The following is a 21868-nucleotide window of genomic DNA, read 5'->3' as shown; positions in this document are numbered from 1 at the left end:
GTATAATAAAAATGGACATAATCATAAATTTACATATAAAAGAAGCATTTCAAATATATGACAGTGCTAATAAAAATTACAATGATGCTGCCTTATATTTGTATTGATTTTCAATTTAATATTTTAATCATAAATTTAAAAATAAAAGCACATTAAATATATGTCACCATACTAACAAAAATTATAATAAATGATGCTGTCTTATACTCTATTTTCTTTTTTTCTTTTCTCTTTTTTTTTTTTTTGAGACAGAGTCTCACTCTGTTGCCCAGGCCGCAGTGTAGTGACACAAACTCAGTTCTTCATAACCTCCTGGATTCAAGCAATTCTCGTGCCTCAGTCTCCAGACATAACTCAGGTTACAGGCGTGAACCACCACACCCGGCTAAGTTTTGTATTTTTAGTAGAGACAGGGTTTCGTCATGTTGGCCAGGCTGGTCTCAAACTCCTGGCGTCATGCAATCCACCCATCTCGCCACCAAAAGTGCTGGAATTACAGGCGTGAACCACTGCGCCTGGTCTTAATTTTCAATTTAATATTTTCACTACTACTCTCAATATATTTGAAATGTCAAGAATTTCATACTTGAAAATTAGGAGTTTCATTCACAGAGCATAAAAATGTATCACACTCTGCAATATTACATCTATTCTAATGGAAGCAAGATAGTTCTGCCTTTATATTCTACAAGATGCTTACATCTTTAAATAAAGGTTTTTTGTATTTTACTGCTATTCTGTGTCTCTCAGTGTTACTATATTTACCTTAAAACAATCCAGGTAGATTCCATGATCTCCATAGGACTTTCCATATTAACACATTATTATGCAGATGTTGAAAATTATGTTTTAGGGAGGTGGTAAAGGGCAGGACTCTGGAACCAAATTTTCTGAGCTTAAACCCTGGGTCTAACACTGTTTGACTGGGCAAGTGATTCACCTCTCTGCACCGCTGTTTCCTTATCTCTAGAATAGGGATAACAGCACCTACCTTCCTAAGGAGGTTGTGAAGATTTAATATATGTGTACCACTTAAATGCTGCCTGGCATATGGCAAGCACTTGGTAAGTGCTTATTATTTACGCAGAATTTTTAATGACCTAAGGAAACACTCACAATGTTTCTTTGCTGTTTTAAAAAGCAAAATGGTATAGAAAACGGAGAAAATTTACAAAATAGTATCCTACTCATAGGATCATGAGTAATCTTTGCTTTTTTCTTTTTGTATTTTCCTGTATTTTCTAAATTACTTACAATAAACTTTTAATCTATTTTACTTATCAGAAGGCAAAGTGCCAAGCGATTTCAGTGTTAAATGTAAGTCATCACAGTTGGAGTATTATCTTGACATACTGGTTAGTACTTCAGTTCACATTCAATTAAGGCTCCTCTGCTTTTTCATAACTAATGCTCAACATCTAATTATCATCTATTATAAAGTTATATTAGATAAAAATTAAACCTATGAATATTTAGTGTTTAATGAATGGTCTTCAAAAGTGCAGAAAAATGAAACATTCCCCATGTAGTACTAATAATAGTTAGCATTTCTAAACACTTTACATGGTTTACTGCACTTGATTTTCACAACAAGGTAACAATACTATAATTTTCCCTTTACAGAAAACAAGGCACAGAAAGTTTAAATAACTAGACAAGGTCACATAGCTAGTAATTATTTGGTAAGCCATGTTCTTAATCCAAGGAGCCAATGACATGCAATGGAAGGACCAAAGGCTTTAGCCTCAGATTTGAATACCATTTATAATATTTAACAGTTTTGTGTACTCGTGTAAAATATGGAAGTCATCATGTATCTTACATTAGCGTTTTAACAGTTTGAAAAAAATGGTAGTTAATACTGAATTGGTTCGTTTTTATCAGTTCAGAGAATAACCACTAAACAAATGTCCTCATTTAAAAAAAAAAACACCACCACCATAATGTAGGCATAATGTAGAATAGAAAGAGGCACTACTGCAATAATGAAACTACTCTTTAAAAATGCATACCTTTCATGGCTTCTGATTTGGCTTCTTCGATGGACTCATAGATCTTATTTTTATCTGCTAGTCGTGCCTTTGTGGCCTTATGTTCAGCTTCTTCTTGTTCTAGGCTCTGCTGTATAACTTTTAGTTGGTATGTCATATCTATTTCCATGTTGCTTTTTTCCTGTTAAATATTTAAAATGCAGCTGTCAACAAAAAAGAGACTAGCTCACAATTTCAAAAGCTTTCTAATTTTTTTTTTTTTTTTTTTTTTTTTTGAGACAGAGTCTTGCTCTATTACCCAGGCTGAAGGGCAGTGGTTTGATGATGGCTCATTGCAGGTGCAACCTCCCCAGGCTCAAGCGATCCTCCCACCTCAGCCTCCAAAGTAGCTGGGACTATAGACGTTTTTTGTCACCACTCCTGGCTATTTTATTTTATTTTTTAACGTAGAGACAAGGTCTCACTAAACACTGCCTATCCTACACTGATCTTGAACTCCTGGGCTCAAGTGATCCTCCCGACTCAGCCTCTCACAGTGCTGAGATTATAGGTGTGGGCCACGGTGCTTAACCTTAAATCATTTTTTAACAGGCTTAATAAGAATGTTCAGTATTTTCCCTCCCATCTTCACTCAAACCTCTTAGAATAGTAATCTATATACTCTACTTCTCTACTTCCCACTGCACCCAACAGTCTACACCACCACTCTGTTGTTCCAAGATCTGTATCAAGATCACTTAATCTCAACAAAAAGACCAATGCTATTCTCAATATCAAATTCTAAAGACCTTTTTTAGTCTTATCTCATCTGAACTCACTGCCACCCTTAAAACCATCCCTTGGCATTGCCAACCTTGTACTTAGTTGGTTCTCTCCATTCTGCTTGCATCCTTCCTGTTGCTTCTGAGGCTTTCCCAGCTGTCCCTTAAATGTTGGTGATCTAAGCCCCAATGCTCCTCCCATTTTCTATATATACCCCAAAGGTTTTCTAATTCTTTGATTTCTATAGTTTGTATCATGAGTATGATAAAGGTTTTTTTCTAAATAAAACCTTTCATACAAAAAATGATTTCTCAAACCACATAATCCACCAACACAGTTATCTACTCTGTCCTAAAAAAAAAAAAAAATTCACTACTTTACACAGTCTCTTCCCAGATGGGCTATTTCACTCACATGATTTCAGCTACTAACGTACCAATGACTCAAATATTTCTAACTTCTACTACTATAGCCTACTGCAGTGCAGACATTCTAATTTGGCTTTCCCATAGGTACCCTCAAACTTAAGAGGACTAAAGTGGGTTTATCACTGTCTCTTCTAAATGAGCCATTTTTCCTTTATTCTTTATTAATAGCATCACTATATAACTGGTCACAACCTACAAATCTGAGACTCATCTTTGACTGCTACTCATGTGCCATATCTAATCAACTACTAAGTGCTGCCAAATATTCCTCTTCCAAATATTTCTGAGTCTTCCAATTTTTCCAACCTTTTAATGGCTATACTAAGTCTCCCATTATTCCTTACCTGCATTACTGAAAAAGTCTACTGACTGGTCTCTCTGTCTCTAGTCTTGTCCTCCTCAAATCTTTTCTCCACACAGTACACAGTGATCTATCTTTAATGTACCTCTAATAAGATCATTCAATTTAAAGCCCTTAAGTGGCTAGCTCATTACTAGATTCAAAATTTCTTAATCGAGTATTTGCTAGCTTGCATGACCTACCTCATGTGGAGCTCTGTAGCCTCACTCTGACCACTGAATTCCTCATGTCCTTACATAACAACCACATTGTGATCTTCAGGCCAATCTAACCTGATGTCTTTTTCTAAGTTTCACTGGAACATAGCCACAGCCATTCCTTTATGAATCACAGCAGGGCTGAACAGTTGCAAGAGACCATATAACCCACAAAAGCTAAAATATTTACTATCTTGACTTTAAACAATTAAAGTTTGCTGACCCCCCACTCTATACTCCAGAAATATTGAACAGCTTTTATGTAAATAAACAAACAATGCCTTTTTAATTTTCCATCCTCTATGTCTTTGCTCATGCTGTTCTTCCTAACTTGGACTGTGCCTTTGCCCTTATCAACCTATCCTGCTGTCAGGTTAGGGATGCGTCCCATACGCCCAATACATATACCCTGTCCATAAGTCTTATCATTCTGTTTCCCATACGGCATTAGCATTATCTTTGTGCTTTATTATTACTTTTAAACTTACCTATTCAACTGTGACATTATTCAAGGCAAGGACTGCATCCTGATATTTCTACCACATATAACACACTGAATATTTAGTTGAGTAAATAAATAAGTGAATGAAAATAAAACGCTAACTGCATAGACTCTAGAAATCATCCCTTCCTTAGAGTATTTTAAAGGAAAAACTTTTAAATGCCAAAAGTCATGGTGACTTTATATATATCATTTTTAAGGCGTGTTATGAGTCAAAACTTGAGTTTTCCTTGAGTTCCTACAGAGATCCTCATTATCTACATTCCAGGATGGGTCCCCTTCCTTCGTGAGCAGCCAGCATGCTGAGGGCTGCTTGTATAGTGTTATGGTAAGCCTGCAGATACATCTCTTATCTACATATCAAGTCCAAATGGAAAGGAATCCACGAGCATGTGGAAATACTACAGTTAGTGACTTCCCTTAGTTTAGAATAACTTTTCTAGCCTGAAAGTCTACTGTCAACTTTCTTATGCAAAAATACAAATCATGTTTTACCTTTTCCAAATCAGTAAATCTCTCCTGCAGTTGTCTCTTCTCCAGTTCTACTTTCGCTATTAAGATTTTGCCGTTCTTTAAATCTTCTTCTAGGCCAGATATTCTACCTAAGAATTTCAACATTTTTAAAAACATTAAACACACAAAGTATATACATTCAATTAAGAATAAAAAGTTTGCAAGCCACCTTCTATTTTGGAGCTGTTGTTTGTGAGCAGGAGTTTTATACTTGTTGGTATTGTGCTTTATAGTTAATTCAAATGGAATCCAATCTACTACCTGAGGAGTTTAATACTTAAAATCATACAATTTGAAATTAAATCTTTTGTTCATAAAATTTTGTATCAATGTATTTCTAATATTCTAACTTTAATAAGAGTAGTATATGAGAAATGTCCTACTTCAGCACACTATCCATCATCTAAAGTTATTTTAATAATAAGAATCATCAATCAATTCAAGTGCAACCACGACTTCAATACCTTGTAAATCATTAATTATCTCTGATCCATGGGTTCGATCCCTCCTTTCAGATTCTAGTGCTGATTGAAGATTGATAAATTCCTTTTCAAGTTTTAACTTGGCAGTCTCCAGCAGGCAGTTTTTATCTTGTAGATCTCTATTGTTAGATTCTAGCTGCTGAATCTGTTTTGAACTTTCTGCCTGAGTTTTCCTTAACCGGGCTGCAGTATCAGATTCTGTTCGCAGTAAAGCATTGGTTTCATCCAGCTGTTATTCCATTCAAAACCAAACAACAACAAACAAACACAGATGTATGTAATGAAAATAAGTCAATCTATTCCCCTACTAGAAACTATTTAAAATAAACAAAAACCTAAAAATATTTTCCAAATGATTTCTAAAATTAGAGGTAAAGGCCTTTTGCAACACTTAAACTAAAACTAATGTTACTGCACGGTTATAAATAAAACCTAGTATCTTTACTACAAATTGAGATCCACCTACTTGTCTCTGGAGTTGATTCACTTTCTCAGTGGATATTTGAGAGTTTTGATTTCTTTTTTTCAAATCTTCAAGTTGATCTTTTAAGCTGTTAACTACGATAAAAAGCATTTCAGTGGCAAGCTTAACATAACACACATACACACACTTAATTTTTTTCTTGATAATTAATATTCTACAACACAAACCATCATTTTCCAGATTTCGTTTCTTGTCTGCTTCATGATCAGCTTTCCTCTGATATTCTGCATTTTTGTGCTGAAGAAGCGCCTTTTCTCTTTCTAACTGCCTTAATGCTGATTCCACACTTTTCCTTAAGGTAATCTGAAATAATGCATATCAAAAAAGTATGTATAAAAATAAAATCAAAACAAAAAATACTCGTTATTCCAAACAGATAAAAAAGATCTCAAAAAGGCTATCACTTTTTTGTTAAAAGTGTAATAATGCTTTCCATGATTGTAAACTAACATATACCACTCTTAAATCATAAAGACCATAAATATTTTGTTTACTATTCAAACTTCATGTAACTTTCCATGACTACTGAACTATTATTATTTAATACTTTGGCCTAAAATGTTATGAATGGCTTTTTTTCCCTTGAAATATCTACACACACTAAATTAACTCAAGTTTGCAAAAACATAACCGAATGAACCCTATTTATAACATGATTTCCCATAATTTAGTTCTATCCACCAATACTACAAGGTGGGTTTCAAGGTATGTATTACTATGGTACTAACAGAGCTCCTTAGGTAAGTCCAGACATCAAAGATTTTTACTAACGAAAATGTTAATAAAAAAGTGGGGCAACATTACCTCCTCTTCTAGCTCCTTTGCTGTTTTCTCTAGGCGAGTATTAACAGATCTAAAGAATTTCAAAATGAAACAGTAAATAACTTCTAATTTACAATAAAACATAGTCTATAAATTTAAAAGTAATTATATAATTACTGTGTAGCTCTCCTTTTTTTTTTTTTTTTTTTTTTTGAGACGAAGTCTTGCTCTGTCACCCAGGCTAGAATGCAGTGGCGCAATCTCGGCTCACTACAATCTCTGCCTCCCAGGTTCAAGCGCCTGTCCTGCCTCAGCCTCCCAAGTAACTCCCTTGGCCTCCCAAAGTGTTGGGACTACAGGTGTGAGCCACTGTGCCCGGCCAGAGCTCTCCATTTCTTTCTTTCTTTTTGAGACGGAGTCTTACGCTGTCGCCCCAGCTGGAGTGCAGTGGTGTGATCTCAGCTTACTGCAACCTCCACCTCTCAGGTTCAAGCGACTGTCCTGCCTCAGCCTCCCAAGTAGCTCCCTTGCCTTCCCAAAGTGTTGGGATTACAGGCATCAGCCACTGCACCGGGCCGTAGCTCTCCATTTCTTTCTTCTCTTTCTTTTTGAGATCAAGTCTCGCTTTGTCACCCAGGCTGGAGTGCAGTGGCATGATCTAGGCTCACTGCAACCTCTGCCTCCCGGGTTCAAGCAATTCTCTGCCTTGGCCTCCCAAGTAGCTGGGATTACAGGCGCCCGCCACCATGCCCAGCTAATTTTTGTATTTTTAGTAGAGACGGGATTTCACCATCTTGGCCAGGCTGGTCTTGAACTGACCTCGTGATCCATCCACCTTGGCCGCTCTCCTTTTTTCAGTAAATGTTTAAATTTAAATTTTATAAAGTAATAGTTAATTATCTACAAAACATACTTGCACTTCTGTTCCAGTTCCTCTTTGGCTTGTATCTCACTGCTAAGATGTTCTTCTAATGTATACAGTTTTTTCTGAATCTGTCAAAAAACAAGATAACTGTAATTACGTATTTTGGTCATATTTAAAGATGGGAGGTTTAAAGAAAATGATAAGCCTTATTTTGTCTTTCCACTAAACATAATGTCCTATATAATGGTACAGTATTTGTATCTTCTTAATGTGACTTATATATGATAAACGGAAAAATTTCCCCCCATCTCTTGCTTTACACATGTATGTATGAACACACTTATGTAACCATGCATAAGAAGCTCTAACTTTGGCAGAATTGTTCTATGACAGAAAGTTTCAAATTCATTATAAAGAATACCACCTCTGATATCTTCTGCCGCTTTTTCTATGAATTATTTGCTTGAAAATATTGTCATTATTTGTGCTAGTCAGATAAAAATGAACACATCTAAAACAAATATTCAGAGTATTCAACTGAATATGCTCAAAAATACATTACTGTGGAAAGTAAGAATATAAGCTCTTCTTTTATATCTTCCTATGTAATGCTGGTAATATTACTGCGGAGTAATCAATAACTTTTGAATAAATGATAGCTAATTAATTATAAGCCATCTCCTCAGTAGTGTTTCCTAGCCATGTAAGTCTTTCAACAAGCTAAAACTACCGAAACTATTAAATAATCCATTTCTGGAACATTATTTACTTTTTAAAGGATTTAACATTTTGAGCTCCTGTGGTGCCTTTGGTAAAATATCAGGTACTTTACAAATATTGTCTTGTTAATATTAACAACAATCCTACAAAGATGGTAGCATTGTATCTACTTGATAAAGAAAATGAAATTCAAAAAAGGTAAATAACCAGGCCAAGATAGCATAGCTAATAAGTGGCAGTGCCAAAAATCAATGCAGTTCTATTAGACTCCCATGGCAACGTTCTTTCCATTATTCCTTCTAGTGATCAGGTTCTCCATGGTTTTAAACACTGCATCTATCTTAAGCAAAACTCTATTTTCCCTTAATAAAAATATACAGGCTAACGAACTAGTCAAGTTTAATTGCTTTTGGTTACTACTGCATTACAATAATTTGAGCATACCAGTTATTAGATGCTAATCAGAAATTCTTGCTGCCAGTTATATGCCCTTGATAAACAAAAACAAAATTACATAATATACAGAGCCACAGAACAATAATAAAAGAGATACTTGGTAGAAAAAAGGTTGTGAACTTCTCTCTTGGGTAATGTAGTACTCCAAAATGCTAGGTAGGATATGACTATATTTAAACATTGTGAGAGTGATGAGTTTTTCTCAGTTTTTCAATATATCTGACAACATCAACATACCTCTTGACTTTCCTATTTAAAACAAAACAGAAAACACATTAGAATATTAAAATGCTGGTTATATTCTGTAAAATTCCTAAAACACAAACCATAACAAAATTATCCAACCTAATGCTTTAGTTTTCGTAAGTTTGAAGAAAAAATGTTTAGCATCATCATTTATGTGCATGTGTATATACATGTATGATTTAGCTTTGCATTCATTTACAGATTATAGAAGTCAATTTTCTAAATGTTATTGTAGTTGTTTACAAACTTATTCTATCACTTTTGGCACTCAACTAAGCCTAAAGCCATGTAAAAGTCATATTTGTACTAGCCATCATGTCTTGAATAATGAAATTATTCACATAAATCAATCACTGCAATGCTATGCTAAACTGTATTACACAAGGAATGCCATCTCATGATTTCAAAAGAAGCATCAAATTAGCTTTTTAAAAACATGGGTATTACTAAAATATTTAAACATGCAACTAAAATAACTACAGCAGTAAAAATTTATACATACTTCATTTTTCCTTGATTGTATTGAATCATTTTCTCTACAAGATGGAGAGTCACTTAATAATCTACATGGAAGGGGGGAGAAAATAAATTCTTTCACATTTCATCTTAATCCATGTGCTATTTTATTCAAGTTATTCTCAGACTGAAATATCAAACACAGATTTCTCTCTTTTCACTTCAACACATTATTTATAAATGAAGCCATATTTTTCCCTCAAGACATCTGTATCATTTCCAATAGTTTAAAATACTAGGGCCAGGCGTTATGGCTCACACCTGTAATCCCAGCACTTTGGGAGGTCAAGGCGGGCAGATCACCTGAGGTCAGGAGTTCGAGACCAGTGTGACAAATATGGTGAAACCTTATCTCTACTAAAAAAAAAAGAAAAAATACAAAAATTAGCCGGGCGTGGTGGCAGACAGCTGTATTACCAGCTACTCGGGAGGCTGAGGCATGATAATCGCTGGAACCCGGGAGGTGGAGGCTGCAGTAAGCCAAGATCGCACCACTGCACTCCAGCCTGGGCGACGAAGTGAGACTCCATCTCACTCACTCACTCAATCAATCAATCAATCAAACGCTAAACTTTTCTTGCCTTTCCCTCTTACGGGATGACTAGTCTTTAACTTTGTTTGCACCAGACTCACTAAATGAAACTATACTTCCCACCTCTTCATCCTATTATCTCACTTTTCTTTCTTGTTTCAATCTGTCACCCAGGCTGGAGTACAGTGGTAGAATCACAGCCCCCTGCAGCCTCGAACTCCTAGGCTCAAGTAATCCTCCTGCCTCAGCATCCCAAGTAGCTAGGAGGACAGGCGCATGCCACTACACCTGGCTAATTTTTAAATTTTTTGTGGAGAAAGAGTCTTGCTATGTTGCCCAGGCTGGTCTTGAACTCCTGGCCTCAAGTGATCCGCTCACCTCAGCCTCCCAAACTGCTGGGATTACAGGCATGAGACGCCTGTAATAGTTACAGTTTCTATAACTATTTAATTCTTCTACACCATCTTCTAGAAAACGACTTCTCTCCTTTTTAAGGATAACATGTCTTTATCTCCAGGTCTTAAATATATAAATCATCACTTCTATTTTACTATCAATTTCTCTCAGCTGGGTTCTTCCCTACTGCCTACACCATGCTTGTGTTTTTCCTGGCACTGATACCCTCATTTTGGTCAGCATGACAATAGTTTTTAGGGTGACCAACTCATCCTAGTTTGCCTGGATTTTTCCTGGTTTTGGCATGAAAGTCCCATGCCACATCCTAGGAAAACCCTCAGTCCTGGGCAAATTGCAATGGTTGGTTATTCTGATCATTACATACTACACACACGGATATACTACAAGTTTGTCAAAAATACGTTTCTCAAATATTCAGTGGCTTCCCAACGCCAGGCGGTCAAAAGCCCCTTAGCAGAGCACACAACAATCATCTGCTGATTATCCTTCCCCAAAACTCACTCTTTTTCTTTTTCTTTTTTTTTTTGAGACGGAGTCTCGCTCTGTCACCCAGGCTGGAATGCAATGGCGCAATCTCGGCTCACTGCAAGCTCCGCCTCCCAGGCTCCATTCTCCTGCCTCAGCCTCCCAAGTAGCTGGGCCTACAGGCATGCACCACCATGCCCGGCTAATTTTTTTGTATTTTTAGTAGAGACGGGGTTTCACCATGTTAGCCAGGATGGTCTCGAGCTCCTGACCTCGTGATCCGCCTGCCTCGGCCTCCCAAAGTGCTGGGATTACAGGCTTGAGCCACCGCGCCCGGCCTTTTTTTATTTTTATTTTTTAAAAAAAGACATGGTCTCACTCTGTCGCCCAGGCTGGAACAGCTCATTCCAACCTTGAACTCCTGGGCTCAAGTGATCCTCTCATCTCAGCCTCCAAGTATCTGGGATTATAGGCACAAACCACCATGTCTGGCTTTCTCTTTTCTTTTTTTTGTTGAGATGGAGTTTCACTCTTGTTGCCGAGGCTGGCGTGCAATGGCACAATCTCGGCTCAACCACAACCTCTACCTCCTGGGTTCAAGCGATTCTCCTGCCTCAACCTCCAGAGTAGCTGAGATTACAGGCATGTGCCACCATGCCCACCTAATTTTGTATTTCTTAGTAGAGACAGGGTTTCTCCATGTTGGTCAGGCCGGTCTCAAACTCCTGACCTCATGTGATCTGCCTGCCTCAGCCTCCAAAGTGCTGGGATTACAGGCATGAGCCACTGTACCCAAGTTTTTTTTTTTTTATTTTTGTAAAGACAGGGTTCCACTTTGTTGCCTAGGCTGGTCTAGAACTCCTGGGCTCAACTATCCTCCCACCTCAGCCTCCCAAAGTGCTAGGATTACATGTGTGAATCACCACACCAGGCCTCAACATATTTTCTAATCTTACATCCAATACTCACTCCAGTTAACCAATATTTATTGAATGATCTTATGTCAGACTCTCTGCTAGATGCAGAGATTACAGGCAAGAAAACCACGTAGTCTCATCGAGTCCTCTAAACAGTCATGATATAGTAGCACCTGCTTTATGTTTGAGTGCTACCGGACTCAGTTTGAGTGCTCTGCTTCCAATGTATGCTCACATTCCCAACATTTGCTTCCACTATTCAACACCTCACAACTGTCCCCTAATCTCCCCATATTTCAGCCACTCAAAACTTCTTCTTGTTAGACTTGGCTAACATGCTGCCTCTTCCCAGAGATCTGACCTGACTTCTCCCTACTCCCACCCAAAAGAGATGATTTCTATTTTTCTTCTGAACCATCCCAGATTCTCTTAGCATCTTTCTTAAGGCAACTGTCACATTTTACCCTTCTTTATGACTATATAATTCTCTTATATCCTTCACGAGATGACAAGCTTCTTCAAAAATAGGTATCTGCTTTTATTCTATATCCCCAAAAGAATGTAAAATGGTGTCTTGCAATACCTTATAAATGAATAACATATAACATTCAGAAATAATAAAATAAAATTAAGAATTCTTCTGATGATAGTTCTTTTGGAAAAAAACAAATTAGTACTTTATCTTCTGTAATTCAGTCTCGAAATAAGACATCATCTTATAGCGAGATTCTAAAAACAGTAAATATTAATAAATAAACTACATACAAATTTTCTCTATAGTAGGTAAATCCTATGAAAGGCAGCTGATTTCCAACAAAAGCTTTAGGAATTGGGAAGGTTTCTACATCTCCTTTGTCATCTTCAATGTCATCGAAATTGCTGCTGTCTATGTCACTGCTGAGTTCAGGTACTACAGGAGCTGCCGCTATTAAAAGAAAATAAATAAATTATTTCACTCACAATCAAAATATATAAACCATCCTATTTTATTATATTATTTATTATTTAATAACACTATATAAATTTGTAGCAGTGCATTTTCCATTTTGTCGATTCACAGAATTAAAATTTTGTAATTTAATACTATATTAGATCAGTTTTAAATAAATTAATCCATTAAACAAGGAAAGCAACATATTATTCTAGTTGTTAAAAATTACAAGCAGCAATAATTTGCACAGAATTTAGAGATCTCAATTTTCTACATTCTCAAAACAGAAATATTTCTTACCCTTAAAATGAATCAATGTCATATATACATAGTAAAAATAAGATACTACGCCTACCACAATATTTAACAGAGTATGGTCTCCATAAATAATTGTTGATTTGTCAAATCAAACACATTTAAAGGATTATATTCCCTTGGTTCTGAAAATTATTGAGATCTACAAAGCTTAACTTAGCAAATTAAGAAATGTGTAAAAGTGTTGAGAAATATTGCTAACAGTTTGCAAATATATTGAGGAATATTGTTATAAATACTGCCACAGAACAAATTTGAAATGAAATTTCTCAATTTAAAAATGAGTTAGCATTAAGTGTTATCAAACATGCTTGTTATTTCAAAAAAGGAATCAAATTATGAGTTTCAGAATGTGATGGAATGAAAATATTTAGGTTTATTGACTTACTTTCTCTTATGTTATCCCAATGCCACTGATCATTCTTAAAGAAAGGATGTTGTCTGATTTCTTCTACCCCATTTCTCCCAAGTCGTACCTCCCTAAATAATGCAGTTAAAGACTGTATTATTTAAAAATTGTAAAATAAAAAGATTAACTCTACATCAATAGTTTAACCAAAATAAAGATCTCAAGTAAATTTGAGATGTATTAAAAGCTTCAGCTTAAATGTTTCTCAAAAATAAGCAATCGCATGTTACAGTATGAGATCTCTTTAGATAGATTTTAAAAACTGTAACGCATAATAAATGTCGTGAAAAGTAAAATGTTTCTGTCTATAGTTTGCATCAAACAAAAGTACGTAAGACTATCAAGTAAAAAAATTCACCTGCATGTGCCACGACTGAATGACAATAACTTCAGGATATAAAGAGACATAGGTCTAATTTCTGGCAGACAAGAGTTATTCAAAACTTCCCTAATAGAAATATTATTTTCAAAATCTCTCCCTTTCCTAAAAAGAATTCATATATTATTTTTGAAGCTATCCACATTTATTCTGGTAAATTACATCTCTACATGTATATTAAAGTTATCATTCTGCATATATGAAAAGTGTTACAAAGAATTTCATTCTTTGAACTTCTGAGTCTTCAATGAAGAGTGTATGGAAATAGCATCTGTGTTATACAAGGCCCTGGAGCTACGTTTATCACAAATAGGAAAACTGTAGACTTTAAGGGGAAGTGCTCCTAGCCATATTTATGGCATTAACTTATTTTCAAAATATCAGTTTTCCACCTATAATCATTCCTTAGATTGCACACCCCTGCCCCATAACTACTAATTTAAATATTTCATAACACTCCTTTCATTAACATAAAACAGGTGCACCCTGTTGTACAATTTATCATCCAGCACAAATTATGACCATCCCTACCAATCCTGCTCAGTGCCCATATCAAACATACAGGCTGTGTTCTTCTTCCACCCTATCCTCTAGAAAGAGGCATCACTCCTTCTTTTCAAAGATAACATCTCCTCATCTCCAGGTCTTAATATATAAATCGTCATTTCCATTTTACTTTGAGTTTATGAGCACTGACTGCTCGTCAACCATGTAATTAACAGGTATTAAAGTTTTATTCTACAAATGATTGACAAATAAAAATAATTATCCTCTTTGATGAAAAAAAGAAAAAACATTTTATAATGTTCAGTTTGACGAAAGGAAAACAATTTTGTTAATGGAAATACATATTGATGTAACTCATCTGGGGATCAATTTTGTAACATCACTTAATTTTAAAATGTGTATCCCAGAATTCCACCTTTAAGATTTTATCCTATAAAAAGTATACAGAGATGAATGTGTGAGGATAGTCACTGCAGTAATGCTTGTAACAAATTAATAAACAACAAGATGTGCCGAGGAATCTTAGCATATTAGAGCTAGAAATGCCCTTAATTACGTAATTTGAGCCCACTGTTTTATGGATGAGTAAAATTATTTCCCAAAAAAGTAAAAATAATTTCCCCAAGATTACAAAGCTGATGTATAAGTTTGAACATTTTATGGATGAGTAAAATTATTTCCCAAAAAAGTAAAAATAATTTCCCCAAGATCACAAAGCTGATGTGTAAGTTTGAACAAGGGTGTGACCATCCTCTTGCATATGTTGGTCCTTTGATGGGATGACTCCCATCACAAATATAAAATGGGACATTAGAAAAAAATGGAATGGAGTGAACAAGGAAGACAAATCAAAGAGTTTTCTAGCTTCTCTTTTTGGGGCAGGTTTTCACACCTTTGTTCATCTATTTTGTTTTTAAAAGTACAGAATTTCCAGGATAGTCTTGCTCATATTCAAATACAAATTAAAAAGGGTTGGGAAGGAAGCACTCCCAAGTCTAACACAAATAGTTTTTAAGATTATAACCTGCTGAGTATTTATCTACATGAAATACTCTCAAAAGTTATATAAGAGTAACATGGATTAACCAGCTTGGAGGATAAAATGTGAACAATACAAAAGTTTTCTTTCAAATCCATTGTTTTACCAAGTTCTATTTTTTCCTTTTTAGACATGAGGGTTAAGGTTAGAGTTTGATTACAACTGGGCTGTACACACATAACAATGAGGTAGCCCAACAACAAGCTTAGTAGAAGGAAAAGGCTAACCCAGAATTAGATGCTACTTGGGTAATGAGAGGCAGATTCATTTCATATGTTAATAAGCTAGGTATGCTTTTATTTCTACAAATTTAACATAAAAGGGCTTCTCTACAAACAAATTCAATGTACATTACCTATCTGTTAAGAAAGCACAGATGAGATTTTTCGCATGTTTGGAAATTTCTGCATCTTCAGGGAAACACAGTGAATTCTTATGATCCATAATTTTGCTATATGTTCCTACAAGTGAATCCGCATAAAATGGAGTATCCCCTAAATTTCAAGAAAGAAGATACTGAGTGTAACAGAGAATGCAAAGGAAACACTTTTCACCTAATATTTAAGTATGTTAAGTTTAAATTTGTCACATGCAGTAAAGAACAAATATTCTCTGGGCACAGAGTCCCAGTCAAAACAACAGACATATTGTTATATTCTAAAACAAAGAATGCATTTAAAGTGTAACACCACCAATGACCCCTCTTCCCTTAAAAGCAAAATAAAATCAATAATAACTCCAGAATGTGTTGAGATTTTTTTTTAACGTAAGAAAGGAAATGTTTTACTGAATAGTGCAAGAGAAAGATTTCCTGTGTGGGGTCAGATCAGTCAGAGTCCTTTAATGCTTGGGCTGGATCAGCATTTTGAAATCACTCTGTAGAGCTACGTTATACACCACAGTTGCCACTAGCTACAGGTGGCAATTTAAAGTTAAAATGAATTACATAAAATGAAAAACACAATCCCTAGTTATACTGGCCACATTTTAAGTCATGATGTAACCAATGGTTACCACACTGGACAGCACAGATTTAAATCATTTACATCATGATAGGCCAGACAGGGCTGCTCCAAGAGTTAAACCAGCTCTATTATTTTACATAAGAGGAAGTCAGGCCCAGAGAGACAGACTGTGACCAGCTTAAAATGACATGTAGCTAGAGTTGAAAGAGGGCAGAAATGGTATCCCATGCAGTGTTCTTACTAATGACTGTGATAGATGCACTGAAGCATGTATAAAGACAGAAAATGTTGAAGGCACCATTTTGGCCAGTACTGAGCTAAAGCCACAAGTGTTACAGGCTCTGCGGGTACACCTACACTACAAGGAACTTTAATGAAAACCTGACTTTCCCAAATCAGCCAATCCAAAACTTCAAAAAATGTCTTCAGGTAGTTATTTTTTGTTTGTGTTCAAAGAAAGGTAGAGGGGAGCTTTGAATTCAAGATTTTATTTTTTATTTTTTAATTTATTTTTTAACTTTTACTTTATTTTTTAACTTTATATTAAAAATTTTGTATTTATTTTAATTTTACTCTTTTATTTACACTCAGCTAGCACCACTCAGCCTGGCAGTAGTGAGAATTTAAATGGCCTCTTCATCAAATAAGCCAAATTACTTACTCTAAAGTACCTTATTTTGTAAATCCCTAGGAAAGCGTGTCTAGGCCAAAAAGAGAATATATTCTATTTTCAAAAGATGACAAGACAAAACCTAGGCCAGAGGTGGGAGAATAGACAGCTACATGGGACCATAAAATGTGTACAAAGAGACTTACTTTGAAAGGCCCAAAATAAAGTAGGTCATACTATGACACGAAATAAAGCATAACAAGATCAATGCTACATACACAAGACAGTCATCAAGAGAAAGCAATTTATGCCACAGAAAAGTTCAACAGTAATTATTTAAACTTGTAATTTATCAAAAATTTCTGATTTTTTAGTAATAACCATAGTCTTTTATCATACAGGCTTTACACTACCATTTCTTTTAGGCTCACCTTTTAGAAAACATATTCTCTAATTCTAAAAAGTATATTTTAACTCTAATTAATTCCATATTATGTTATTAGCCTTGATATACTTGCCTTGGAAAGTGGATTTAACTACATTTTCAATCCTCATCCCCATGCCACATCACTGGCTTCCTTAGCCCAAAGGTATTAATATTTTTATGACCCGAGTACTTAGAAATGGGAAACCTTAGGAATGAAATCTATGATGTAAAGAAAGTTTTGAAATACTTCAGCCTTTCAAATTTTGATTTGGTCATAAAAAAGAAGAAATAACTAAATTTGTCTCTGAGTTTTCTAAAACTGCCATGTTAAAATATATTTATCTTGATAATCAAATGGTAAACACTATATAATTTATTTCACGAGAATTACAAACAAAATATATATGCAAGTAGTAAATGGAAGGAATACAGTTGTTTACAAAATCAATTATGTAATCACATAAAGAGATTTTTACTTTACTATTACTGGGACAAATATTAAGTCTTATATTGAAACACTATAACAAATATGATTGATCAAGAAAATCTTAGAGGGCTAGGTGTGGTGGTTCATGCCTAAAATCTCAGCACTTTGGGAGGCTGAGGTGGGAGGAACACTTGAGGTCAGGAGTTTGAAACTAGCCTGGGCAACATGATGAGACCACTTTCTACAAACAATGAAAAAAATCAGTGGGTTTAGTGGCATGTGCCTGTAATCCTAGCTACTCAGAGGCAAAATGGGATGATCACTTGAGCCTAGGAGGTCAAGGTTGTAGTGAGCTGTGTTCATGCCACTGCACTCCAGCCTGGGCAACAGAGCGAGACCCTGCCTCAGAAAAAAAAGAAAAAAAAAAAAGAAGGAAAATCTTAGAATGAAGGCCCACTGAAGTTGTAAACTTGCTTCTTGTTCTAATATTTTCTTAATTCAAAAATGTCTAGTGAAGAAATATTTCCTGGTGATATATTTTTAATTCTTTTTACATTCTACTTATTCCATTTAATCACCATGCCAGTATCAGGCTTGGTATTAATTTTCCAATTAACAGTCTGCCCTATCAGATACTACTAATTCAAAGTTTCCAGAAATCCAATTCTTCCCTACAACAAAGGCAATTAATTTCCTTATATTCTCAAATTCTTGACTGAAATAAAGTATTGTAACAAGTGTTTTGAAAAAAGTTAAAATATTTACTTACCCACTAGCATCTCAAAAAGGAAAACACCTACAGACCACCAATCACATTCTCGCCCATAGTAACCATCACCCCCTTGTGATTTCAGAACCTCAGGTGATATATAATCAGGTGTTCCAACTGCTGTATCACAATGTACCATGCCTGTCTGCATACACAGGAGAGATAAAGAAAAAGCAGATCAGTGTAAAAACACATATTTATAAATGCAATGAATCCATTTATTACTAGATATACAGTGATTACATATTGCTACCAACAGAACTTCTCTACTGACATGACTTTGGGATACACAGAATAAATACATTGGAAAATGCATTAAAATGCCTCAATTATGGGAGATAGGAATAAACTGTGAACTCTAAAATACAGGAAGCTTCCTCAACAAAAGAAGAAAAGGGTGGTAAAATGGAGATTCCAGGCAAATCAACAACTTTTCTTTTTCTTATTTTTTACACTATAAAGTAGTTGTAAAGTTAGTACAAAATGTGGTCTTAAGGACGCTGACCTAGAAAAAAGAATCATTAGAGAAAGGAAGTTTTCATATTTCCAGAATAAACTGAAACAATTAAGATAACAAAGGGCCCCAGTTTGGAGGCTGAATAAAGAATTGGCTCTTACATTACCAAGAAAAAAAACAAAGAAATAGATCAAATGTTTAAATTAGAAGATCTTAGAAGTGTGAAAACTATACTTCCAGCTATATATTTAGAAATATGCAGCTGTGGTATCAATATATTTGGCAAGATGATTTTTAAAAACCACTTATCTGTGTTTAGTTTCAATAGATAATAAAATAATCCCTCCCTGATGTCTTTTTGACAAGTACAATAACCATTATAGGGGTGGGTGTGTCTGCATGCTGCAAAATTAAATGATTAGAGAAGTATAGTGCTAAACGGTGTTTCTTTACCTCTAGAGCTCTGTCCAACTTGCAGTGATTTGAGAGATTAAGTGCCCTTTATTTCCTTGACCTGCCCAGTAAAGAGTGTGTTGCCCACATTCCTCATAAGGAAACTATACAAACTACCTAATACTGAGTATTATGGCTACCTTGAGAAAAGGAGGTTGAACACATTTTGTAAACCTAATTCATGTAACTTTATATAAAACATGTTATAGAAAAAAATCTTTTCATTCATTCTCAAATTGACAGAACTAACTAAATGGCTTTATTTTCCCACATATATAGAAAATAGAGAATAAAAGCTATTTTAGTTTGAATAGAAATTTAAAAATAAATTTTATGGAAATAATTGAGCAAACCATGGGAGTAACACTGTGTGTGGATTACTACGAAGGACAAATGATGAACAAGACAGTGCCTGACTTCAAAAGACAGGGTATACAATTAATTTTTATCATGGACTGTCCTATAGTCTAGACTTCTGTTGGGGGAAAAAATTAACAGAGGCTTATTAGGTTAAACAAAATTTCCTGATCTCACGTACATCCACAGAAATCAGGTTTTTAAAAAATTATATGAGACTTAGCTACTAAAACCAACTCACTGGAGACACACACACAAACACAAACACACACATGCAACCAAAGGAAAAATTACTTAGCATCAAAAGTTCAGAGGAAGGAGAAGAAAGGGCAAGATAAGAAAGAATTGGCATAAAGTTAGGCTGTAAAGGATGGATAAGTTAGGGTTTAAAGGAGACAGGGTGGTATGACAGGTTAGATAGAAAAAAAGAGCATAAAGAAACAGGAACCACCTGGTATAAACATGTTTAAGAAATGCAGTGAAATTCAAATCAACTAAACGTAAAGTTCCACACAATGAATATTGGAAGGATAAGCTGCCTATCAGTGTAAATAACCACTTGCAGAATAAATACTTGGGTAGGACTAAATATTTTTTTTGGTTATAAATTATTATATTCTATATAGTAATAGTAATTACTAATAGTAAACTATATTCACATACTAAACTATGTTAATAACACTCTGCTTTTGGAAAATTAATGTTCTAATCATGATTTTTGGCTAGCATACTGAAGTTTTTAAAACAAACATTTGAAAATGATATTTTAAAATATTTTAAAAGTGTGTTATGTGGAAGCTCTCAAATTATACGAATATGAAATCTACATTTATAACAAGTCTCTAACCCTGTTTAAATGAACTGTGAGAAGGATAAGTAAAAAACTAAAGAGATTGGTTTACCAACAGTGGGTAAGTGGTCAAAGGATGGAAAGAAGGGAGTAATGGGAACGGGGTATGGGAATATGGAACAAGTGACTCTTCTCTGAGCATACATTTTGTATAGCTCTATCTTCTAAAACCAGAGAAAACTTCATGTGTCCAAAAAAAATAATAAAATAAACATTAAAACCAATCAGGATGTGGGGGGAACTCTAAATGGAATACAAAAAAATAAGAAATGAACCTGTTTTATAAATAAATAACCTAACCACGTTAGAGAAGGCAGAAAGAAACAAACTAAACTAACTAACTCTGGAAAATAACATCCTAACAGGATATTGTAAGACTAATTAAAATGAGAAGTATACAAAAATAATATATTTTGGTTAGCAAATCTTTTTGTCACAGGGGTAAGGACTGGCAATTCTGAAATAATTTTATGTGTATACTAGGGTTGAACTGGTAAGTAAACATATTGCAGATAATGAGGGCCAAGAGTTTTACTGTTCACGAGAGAAATTACAAAAAAGAAAGGAAGGAGACTAGAATAAACCTAGTGGTGCTGGACTTGAATCAGAGTTAGCAGTATGAGCTCCTAACTTTTAATATGCTATATATACAGACATACACAAAATTAGATATAAACGTGTGTACACGTGGTTTATGGTTTAGTACATTTAGTATATACAATATATACCCCTTAACTCTGTCACCTGGCAGAGCCTAAAAGTCCAGAAGCAATGAGCACATCTAGCACCCAATTGTTGATTTATAAATACCATTCTTTTTTTTTTTTTTTTTGAGACGGAGTCTCGCTCTTTCGCCCAGACTGGAGTGCAGTGGCTGGATCTCAGCTCACTGCAAGCTCCGCCTCCCGGGTTTACGCCATTCTCCTGCCTCAGCCTCCCCAGTAGCTGGGACTACAGGCGCTCAACACCGGGCCCGGCTAGTTTTTTGTATTTTTTAGTAGAGACGGGGTTTCACTGTGTTAGCCAGATGGTCTCAATCTCCTGACCTCGCGATCCACCCGCCTCGGCCTCCCAAAGTGCTGCGACTACAGGCTTGAGCCACCGCGCCCGGCCATAAATACCATTTTTTAATAAAAAGAATCAGAGCTTCTTGGAGAAGAAGGTGACTCCAGAGGTGAGACGGAGAAAATATAAGACAAGTCTTAAACATTGTATAGAGTCAAAAAATAAGAAAATGCTCCAAAAGGGGGACATGTGGAAAGGACAAAGAGGCCAACCTAAGGAACTTTCACAAGATGGCAAACTTTGGACTGAGTTTCAAAATATGAATAACAATTTTCCAGGCAGATTTTTAGAC

The 21868-nt window shown here is 35.2% G+C and overlaps 1 protein-coding gene across 6 annotated transcripts in view; it reads right to left on the bottom strand.

Annotated features, from left to right (window-relative positions):
• ROCK2 (Rho associated coiled-coil containing protein kinase 2) overlaps positions 1-21868 on the bottom strand; it is a 169950-nt gene that overhangs the window by 29909 nt on the left and 118173 nt on the right. For all 6 annotated transcript variants that reach the window (XM_033176550.1, XM_033176544.1, XM_033176545.1 and 3 more), the window contains exons 6-18: positions 18395-18539; positions 15552-15690; positions 13251-13342; positions 12382-12541; positions 9272-9332; positions 8761-8772; positions 7396-7475; positions 6525-6573; positions 5888-6023; positions 5703-5794; positions 5219-5465; positions 4737-4843; positions 2013-2172 (exon numbers count right to left, since the gene is read on the bottom strand). In XM_033176550.1, coding sequence (XP_033032441.1) covers positions 2013-2172; positions 4737-4843; positions 5219-5465; positions 5703-5794; positions 5888-6023; positions 6525-6573; positions 7396-7475; positions 8761-8772; positions 9272-9332; positions 12382-12541; positions 13251-13342; positions 15552-15690; positions 18395-18539 — 1480 coding nt within the window. The remainder of the gene's footprint in view (positions 1-2012; positions 2173-4736; positions 4844-5218; positions 5466-5702; positions 5795-5887; positions 6024-6524; positions 6574-7395; positions 7476-8760; positions 8773-9271; positions 9333-12381; positions 12542-13250; positions 13343-15551; positions 15691-18394; positions 18540-21868) is intronic.

Source organism: Trachypithecus francoisi, unplaced genomic scaffold (assembly GCF_009764315.1).
Source record: "Trachypithecus francoisi isolate TF-2019V2 unplaced genomic scaffold, Tfra_2.0 Lachesis_group17, whole genome shotgun sequence".
NCBI classification, from domain to species: domain Eukaryota; kingdom Metazoa; phylum Chordata; class Mammalia; order Primates; family Cercopithecidae; genus Trachypithecus; species Trachypithecus francoisi.
Note: the sequence above shows the minus strand (reverse complement) of the source record. Positions and strands in the feature narration are given on the sequence as shown.